The following is a 10,111-nucleotide window of genomic DNA, read 5'->3' on the forward strand; positions in this document are numbered from 1 at the left end:
TCAAGAGACAGGCCCTACATGTCTCTATCCTGCGGTCATGTCTGTTGTAACTGCTTGGGTGGCACTAGTTCCTCCTGAGCCTGGTTATGGGCAGTTTATCCTACCATCGTGTTATGGATTAGCTCCTACAGTTTTTCCATTAAGGAGGATGCAATAGCTTCACTAATTCTGGCTTCCATTGCCTTCTCATCGACTTGGGCCATAGGTGGATTTGGAGCTATCGAGACAGTCTGGCTACTCTCAGCTCCCTCTTCTTGCGCGCCTTCTCTAACGGTCTTTCTTGTTCTAGGTTTAAGTTCCATGTCCTGTCATGAACTCATAAATTAACTATCTATCGCTGGGTCTTTCTCATAAATCATGCTATTAAAACACTACATCACCAATTTCAAATATACACTGAAACCTTCATTAGTATGACATACTTGGCAATGATGAGGGATCTGTTACTGGGCCACAGGGATTATCTAGACTTACGTAGTAAGTCAGTCTACAAAACCCAAAACATGGGCTCTAATACCAACTGTAACAACGGGACCCCCTGTGACTTAAGTTAGGCCGTTAATAAATACATGAATGCATAAAACTTAAAACGACACTATTTTATGGTGAAATAACTACTAAATAAATAAGGTAAGTTCAAAGTCCTTTATTAAATGCGAATTTTAAAATAACAATAGAGTACACATAAATCATAAATGTTAATTAAAAAATAATAATAATAACTTATAAGGAAATAAAATAAACCTTTTATTTTATTCTTTTCCTTATTCTACTTTATTTTCTTAACTTCCTTTCCTTCCCAAAAAGAAATTTATTCCTGCCATTAATTTTCAAATTGAATAACTTCCAAGGTCAAAAATTAAATTCCCACCCTTACACTTGAAATCCAAAATTCCAAAAATGCCCTCCAATAAAAAAATGACTAAAATTACATTAATACAAAAAAAAAAAAAAAAAAAAAGAACTACGGGGTGTTACACATGGGTGATCTAATCTCCACCTTTGCTAGCTGCTTTACAATAGAAACTAAGTCAGATATTTCTTTTTTAAGTTCACTTACCTCATTGGGGGATTTAACACTAACTGCAACTCTGGTTCCAACTGTTGGGAATTTGCTGCCATAGTAGCTATCAGGTTCATTGCCTCAGTCGGGGTTTTATTGACTAGGGCTCCTTCTACAGCTGCATCTATGCTACTTTCATCGGTCTGCATCAGTCCCTCGTAAAAGTATTAGATCAAGAGCTAGTCTTAGATCTTATGATGGGAAAACTTGGCACAGGTCTTTTTGAATCGTTCCCAATACTTATGAAGGGTCTCCTCATCATACTGCAGGATGATATAATTTTCCTTTTTGATACTAGCAACTCGAGATGCTGGAAAGAACTTCTCCAAGAACTGTCTTTGTAATTCTTTCCAAGACATGATGCTCCCAAGCAGAAGAATGTCGAGCCACTCCTTGGCGTCTTCCTTCAATGAAAATGGGAATGTTTGATATGTGTTGTTATGCGATGAAATAGTGGAGTGGAATGCGGTAGTAGAATATGCATTGAGCATGCAAGTTTTCTCAGTAAAACACAAGTATAAATCCTACTGAGTTGCCTGGTAAGCCTAGGGTCGAACACAGGGACTAAGGAAAACAATATGCGGTGGTAATTTTAGACCACTTTGCGGTAATAATTAAATCAATGGTTTGGTTGTTTTGTTGTTTAAGATATAAAAAGTATGCGATGGATTCGAGAAAATAGTAATTATGCGACAGATACACTGAGTATGCGGAGGAACGGGTTGAGAAGGTCTTTAGCTAGCGTTTCCCAAGAATGCGTTCAAGCTATGCGATCATGCTACACTCATGCGACAGTAAATCATTTTCGAATGCAAATGCGATGGCTCTTAATTTTAGGATGCATGCAATGAATGCGATAATGTCTATAGAGCTTATTCCTAAGTCTCTACTTCTTGCCTATGTGATGATGCAAGAAGCACACAAGGACAAGGTGACTGCATACAATCATAACCTATCTCTAGGGTGCATGCGATGCGTTAATAGAAAACAGAGCTTATTCCTAAGCTTCTATCTCTTGATTATGCAGTTCTAATTTGACTCTCCCGAGCCTAGATTCTATTCTTAGACTACCCTCTTGAGTATCTCTAATGGATGAATGACGCATACATAATACAAGATAATCGCATATAATGAAGATCCTAGGTTATGCTAGCTAAGTGCTTCTCAACCCATTCGACAGATTTAGCTACTCATACGTAATGTACAGAGAGTAAACAGATATAAAGATGCAATTCCCATTTCTATAAATAAGTTAAGAGTACAAAATGACAATGGAAAATAAGGGTAGAGAGCCTGGTAGCAGGTACTTACTTCCCAAGACTTTTACACTGCGTTTTCTCTATTCTGCCCAAAAGATATTCTTGTTTCTGCAAGAGTTGGCCCTCTCTCTGATTTCGACACTCCCAGCACTCTTTCGAGTTCACCAGGATGATCTCTCGGAGTAATCTCCCTTCACTCGCTTCCGCCTTCTAAGTAAAAGAAAAACTATGACAAGTCTAACTTTTATCTTTATGGAGAATTCTATAAACTGATCGAACTCAATGAAGATGGCCTCCGGTATTTATAGAGCTTCAGGATGAAGAGCTTTTTCTCTCTTATGATTGCACTGATGGGATGACATTAATTCTCCGTCTGATGCGCCAAATATTTATCATCGAAAAGTTGAGTGTACTTGCTACAATAGGTCGTTAACGGCTTGTCGACTTAATTCGGAATCGACCGTCATCAGCTTTCTGTCCCATCGTGTTTATTAAGCTTTCACTAGATGCGCCCACCTTGATGCGTCGGCTCTATGCGGCCACCTTCTCGAGCAGATTTTCGAACGTAAACGATCGCATAGCCTTGCAGTCACAATCTGTAGCAGATTTTCGGTAGCGCAAACGATCGCATAGCCTTGTGATCACAATCTCTTATGCGTTCGGACGTTAATTTCTTCGGATCGTATTTCAATGCATTTTCCTGAATAAAATATATAAGTTAGCTATTTTAATGCGATGGACGCATTCGATCGCAATGTTGTGAACTTAGTACTTTTGGACGCAATATTGTATAATTTTACCATCGCAATCCTGCATTGTTCTATACCATTGCTCTGTAATAATGTGCATAGTAGCTACTGAGTGAATTCAGGTTTTGCAAGCTCCTTAAGAGTCTTTTCTCGTTCAGCCATTACTGGAAAATTCTCAAGACCACTTTCCTCTCCGGATGTGTCCTGAACACAAATATCTCTATCAAGTGCAGCTTGTTGTCCCCTCTCTTTTCTGGTTCTCTATGAAAGAGAAAAGAAAGTATGGGCTTACAACATTAACCCAACCAAAATCCACAATCACAAAAGGAAGAAATAGCCACAAAAAGAATTTAATAGCTCATAGAAACGAATGACGATTGAGATCTAACAAAACCCAACTTTGATGGTGAATGGTGATAGCGGATGCGAGAGGCAAATGAGACCTTTGGTGGCGACGAAGCTAATGATGATGAGGAGAAATCGATGGCGAACAATGACCGAGAGAGAATTTCTCAAATGCAAAGATGATAACTAAAGAGAGAGATAAGATTATGCGAATGATATCCATGGGTTCATTGAATGGATCCCGAATATGTATAGGTGGGTTGGTCGAACCTACTAACTGAATCGAATCATATTGGTTCGTGTTGAATTATAAGAGAAATTCATATCGAACTTAATCGAGTTGAACAAGTTCCATCTGGTTCGACTTTTTTCACCCTTAATAAGTTGTATAACAGTACATTTTATATGTGGTATTTCAGTGCACTGATATTAAATATAATGACTACCAACTATCTGAAATACCAAATGTTGAATATATCATATATACATGATGATACACAAATGAGCGTAAAATTGTAATAATAGAAAAATGCATAAATTAGACTTAAAATCATGGCCCAGACTTATTACTTTTGCAAAAATAACAAAAAGCAAGCTCAACTAACGTGATACACTTGATATACTTAATACCCTTGATACACTTTTGATATACACTTGAAATGCTGCCGATACACATTTGTTACACTATTGATAGATGTTTGATACCCTTGATACACTTTTGATATACACTTGATACACTTGAAATGCAACCGATACACATTTGTTACACTGATATTTGATACCCTCGATACACTTGATATGCCATTGTTATATAATTAATTAACAAACAACAAAAAGAAAATATAATAAATAAAATAGAGGTAGGAAAGAGGACGTCCATATCCATTAATATGGATGTAATGAAATTGGCGGCTAATGGTTTGAAGTGAAAGGAGAAAGAATCCTTAACAACAGCAAACTCAAAAAATAAATAAAATAAAATAATTAAAAATGAAATTAAAAACTAAAATTAAAAATAAAAATAAAAAAATAAAAGCATGCATTTCTCCTCAAATGTATAACACAAAGCTTTGTGTTGACGAAACACGCAGTAGCCCTTTTTGGTGGCTGAGCAGCCAAATCCAAATCTATTTCTTTAATTAAACCTCTTCGGCCTTTTTAATTGTCCAAATTATATGGATATATACCCACATTCTTCTAAACCTATTTCCTTTCTTTTACTTCAATCAATATTCATTTACTTTATATGGGTAACTCAGTTATTAATGTCTAGATCAACATGTCTTTCAAATCATGGATAAATCGTAGATAAAACACAAATAGAAGTGAAAATAGTGTTTATAAGCTTAATTTTCAAAAATTAAAAACTAAAAATAAAATAATAACTAAAGGGACCTTAGCTATTGTGATTTTCATTTTTGTCTCATATTTGTTAATATATGTTATGCTTCCATATTCTCCAAATTATGTAAAAGCCAAGCCAATAAGTATTATTTATTGATTAATGTTATTCTTATTGTTTACTCCACTTCCTGTATAGACCAAATGAATCCCCTTTCAAATCTTCCAAACAAAGCAAAAGGGCACAAAGTACTTCATCTTCTTCTTAAGTTCTTAATTATTTTATTTGCTATTCTCTTACATGATCCTATAAATACCACCAACAACCTCTCCACACACAACACCATTGTATTCCATTTTCTGTACCACATTTTCTCTCAAACATAACCAGGAAAAAAAAAAAAATTTTCAAATATCTCCAAAAGAGAAACTAACTAAAATGACCATCCTTAGAGCCCTTTTAACGCTTTACTTTTCTTATGTGTTTCTCAACTTAAAATGTGTCGGTGCATTGTCATATAATATTGTTAGTTTTGGAGCCAAGGCTGATGGAAAATCAGATTCAATACAAGCATTTCAAAAGGCATGGGACCATGCATGCGGGTCCATAAAACCAGCCTCTATTTATGTGCCTAAAGGAAGATTTTATCTTCGGAGTGGAAAATTCAATGGACCTTGCAAGAATAAAGCCATTTTCATACGTATTGATGGAACTCTGGTGGCTCCCTCTGACTTTCGAGTTATTGGCAACTCTGCAGCTTGGATCATGTTTAAGAATGTTGATGGAGTAACGATCTTAGGTGGAATTCTTGATGGTCAAGGAACCAAATTATGGGCTTGTAAAACTACTGGCAACAATTGCCCAACTGGTGCCTCGGTATGTAAATTAATTAAACAATCTATAATTTGGGAAACCTTTTTATCAATTTTTAATTAATTTATATTCTCTTAAGACAACTTCATGTGTTTTATTTTAGAAGTATTGGGTACAAGTATCATTCATGATCTAACTTGGAAACCCATTGGATATGGCCATAACATGCTTCTCTTTTTAATTTTACGTGCAGACTATTGAATTTTCCTACTCAAAGAATGTTGTGATTAGTTCATTAACATCACTCAAAAGTCAAATGTTCCACATAGTGATCAATCATTGTCAAAATATGAAAATGAAGGGGCTAAAGATCTTCGCCTCAGGTGATAGCCCTAATACTGATGGTATACATGTACAACTATCATCTGATGTGACTATACTAAACTCTAAAATAGGCACGGGAGACGACTGTATATCCATCGGTCCTGGCACCTTCAACCTATGGATTGAGAATATCATCTGTGGACCTGGTCATGGAATAAGGTACATCTTATTATTATGATATTACAAATTTCTAAATACATAAAGAAAATGAAAAATTTATCGTTGTGTTAATGTATTTTGGTTGGTTTTGCAGCATTGGAAGTCTAGCAAAAGATCAACAAGAGGCCGGGGTGCAAAATGTTACAGTAAAAAATGCATTATTTTCACGCACTCAAAACGGGGTGAGAATCAAGGCATGGGCTAGGGCAAGCAATGGGTTTGTTAAGAACATTATCTTCAAAAATATTGTAATGGATAATGTGTACAACCCAATTCTTATTGATCAAAATTATTGTCCACGCCATAAAGAATGTCCAGACAAGGTATGAACTTAATTAATCAATATGACTTCTCTAGCTATGTGATACTTAACATCATAACTAGAATTTGGGTATTAATTTTTCTAATTTTCTTACTATTATATTCAATAGGCTTCTGGAATCAAAATTAGCGATGTGACATATCAAAACATTCATGGAACATCAGCCACTAAGGTTGCAGTAAAGTTTGATTGCAGTCCTACAAATCCATGCAATCAAATAAGATTGGAGGATGTCAAACTTAGTTATATGAATCAAATGGCTCAAGCTACTTGTAGCCATGCTGGAGGGATTGCCACTGGTCTTGTTCAGCCTATTAGTTGCTTCTAACGTCAATATTGTATATACATGTTGCAACCTCATGGATTTTTAATACATCAAGCCACTGTATGTATGTAATTTGAGTAAGCAACAAAAAAATGTAATTTTCTTTTTTCGTGGAGAAAATATTTAAGATTTAGTTATTCTTCAATTTGATAATTATATGATATTCATGACTTTATTTTAAAGGTGATATCTTTCTTTAATTCCCATCAATGTTCTATCTTCACATGATGTCTTTCAACTTTTGCTATACCCCTAAACTTTGTACTTTATTTCTAACATATCCTTGAACATTTAAAAGTTTCATTAATACTCTTTATTTTAAAAAAGAAAAAAATATGTTTAAAAGTACCCTTTTTCTTTATTTTTTACAAGAAATTGTTAGTTTTTTGTTTTAAAATATTTCCGAACATCCAAAAGTTTAATTAATACCTTTAAACTTTAAAAAAATAAAAACAATATTCTTACCATTAGTATATGGACATAGCACAGAAACCATTAGCACCTCGTTTTGAAAATACTACTAATAACTTTCAAAAGTTGCATGAATACCCTTAACTTTAAAAAAATAAAATAATAAAATGCTATAGTATATGGACATAACCATGCATCTATATACCTCATCACCTACCTCTTTCATTTCCTTCCTGAAACTTTAAAGGTGATCCGTCACACAGAATACTAATGTTAAAACAGATGCCCTAACAATCGCAAAGACAACAAGTAAATAACAAACAACAAATCAAGAGAATAACACTCAGTGTTAGGTAACCCAATACGGTGATATACTACCTACGTATGGTGAGTAGTGTGTCCAGGTAAGATAAATCATTAATATAATAAAATCAAGTGTTTACAACGCTGTACTTATTTGTAAGACAATGACGATTATAGTGACACATTTAGAGCCTAACTTGTTTAAAGTTATAATAGCCAGTAAAATATAATAGCCATGTTGACAGTAAGATATTATATCCAAGTCTAACTTAATGCATTTTCATTCCTTAGGTTTCGTTATCTTCTACTATTTATGACCATAGAATCCTTACAATCGAACCATAACCATAACTAAAACCTACTGCTACTCAAATTAAGCATGCTTTAAATGCAACTACAAACACCTACAACATCATAGCGTGGACGAACGAACATACAAGTATTAGAAATTTAGTCATCAATTAAATATACTAGCATGCTCATCCTAAGAGTTCAGTCAAAGAATAGAAATCAAGAAGAAATAGATAATCCCAAGAACATATATCAAAATCTCATAAAATTCATAGAAAATGCCCAACAAACCTCAAAACCAAGGTCAAGCCTTCAATCATTCATCAAGACTTGAATCTCGATACCAAAATATACATATAAATTTCAAAATCTAACATAAACTTATTGGTTTTGGCCAAGGATGGCCAAAAGCAAGCTTAGAGCTCTGAAATTGGCCTAACTCCCTCTCTCAAACCTAAAAATGAAATAAATTATTCATAAAAACTCTACAGTGCCATGATGTTATAATCCTCAAGGGCTTCCTTATTGGAGCATAGCGCTGCGCCTGATGTCATTTAGTGCTTGTGTGCGGTCACGTGCATGACTATGCACGTAGCCCTTCATTTTGTCGCATGCCCATGTAGCATCGTGGCACCACAAGGGAGCATTGTGGTGCTGCCTACAATTTCCCAAAAAAAAGCTCTTGAGAAAAAGCACTGAGCATGTCATCGCTGCTTTGATGTGTCACGCCTCCAGAAGCATTTTGGTCATTTTTGCTCTTTTTAGCTCCTAATTGCTTCAATTTAATCATGATTAGTCTATAATGGTTGATTCTATCTTTTAGGTGCTCGATAACTATAAAAATCATTAATCAAACACATAAAACCAAATAATGACCTTGAATTAATTGAAGCGAGATAATACTGTTGAACGAGAAATTTTGGACCAATCACAAACTGCCACGTCATTCATTAGATTAATGACAAAATTCTAAATCATCAAATTTGGGACCAACTAGGAGGTGACATGTGTCCCAAATTGAAGTTGAAGACAAATTTTGATGACGCCATGTGGTTTCATCGTAACCGTTGAATTAGATAAGATTGATTTGACCCAATTTGATATTATTATTTGGTTAAAATTCAACTAAACCCAAAAATAGGTTGGATTTGATCTGAATATCGAATCAGATCTAAATCCAATTAATGGAAGGCCAGGCCCATGGACCAACCAAGCCCAATTTGGGTCCAAACCCATGTAAGGCCCATAAGAAACCTCTATAAATAGAGGCCCTACCTCTTCATTTAGGAAGGAGGAATTGAAGGCAAAATCTCTCTGAAGATCTGAAGTCTGAAGCTCCAAGGATCTGAAGAACATAACTCCTCTAAAGCTTTGAAGATCAGAAGACATTAAGGCTCTGAAAATTAGAAGATATATCAAAGTTCTGAAGACTGAAGTCCTTTGAAGATACAAGCAATCTGACCATGCTTGAAGACTGAAGTCCTTTGGAGATAGAATCATTTTGAAGACCAAAGTCCTGTGAAGATACAAGCATTCTTCCAAGACTTCAACTCCAAGATTATCATGCGTTTCGCTTTCTCAAATCAAGCGTACGCATTTGATTGAGAAAGAATCAGATGATCAAGTACTAGAGATTAAATCACATCATATCAAATCAACATCAACATCAACACCAACTCAACTTCAACTCTACGAAACAAGTTTCTCTGGAAGCCTCATGTGAACACTAATCATCCAAGCAGATCAGTAAGCCCAAAGGGTTGATCATCCAAGAAAATCATCAAGCCCAAAGGCTAATCATCCAAAAAAATCATCAAGACCAAAGGTCGATCATCCAAAAAGATCAACAAGCCCAAAGATCGATCATTCAAGCAGATCAACAAGCCCAAAGGGCGGATCATCCAAGAAGATCATCAAGCCCAAAGGCGGATCATCCAAAAAGATCATCAAGCCCAAAGGTCAATCATCCAAGAAGATCAATTAGCCCAAAGGCCGATCATCCAAGAAGATCAACAAGCCCAAAGGCCGATCATCCAAGAAGATCCTCAAGTCCAAAGGTCGATCATCCAAGAAGATCATCAAGCCCAAAGGTCGATCATCCAAGAAGATCAACGAACCCAAGGGTCGATCATCCAAGAAGATCAACAAGCTCAAAGACCGATCATTCAAGAAGATCAACCAGCTTAAATATTTTAGTTTATTTTGAAAGCATCAAAATAATATGTATTAGAGATTGTACTCACTTTCCACAAAACTAATACAAATACAAAGTTCAACTTATTATTAAACGTCCATTTCGTGCCTAGAACATTGACAAATTCTGGTTGAGGAACAAGCATCCAGAT

General features: G+C 35.3%; 1 protein-coding gene across 1 annotated transcript; it reads left to right on the plus strand.

Moving 5' to 3' along the window:
- Positions 1–344: 344 nt before the first annotated feature.
- LOC120078544 (polygalacturonase-like) lies at positions 345–6,833 on the plus strand (the record flags this gene model as incomplete). Its single annotated transcript, XM_039032820.2, has 5 exons — positions 345–372; positions 5,267–5,634; positions 5,825–6,114; positions 6,209–6,437; positions 6,546–6,833. Coding segments are annotated over 5 exons (1,134 nt in total), but the record flags the coding sequence as incomplete, so codon positions are not given.
- Positions 6,834–10,111: the final 3,278 nt, after the last annotated feature.

This window comes from Benincasa hispida, chromosome 5 (genome assembly GCF_027475165.1).
Source record: "Benincasa hispida cultivar pf3 chromosome 5, pf3_genome.v1.1, whole genome shotgun sequence".
Classification (NCBI taxonomy): Eukaryota; Viridiplantae; Streptophyta; class Magnoliopsida; order Cucurbitales; family Cucurbitaceae; genus Benincasa; species Benincasa hispida.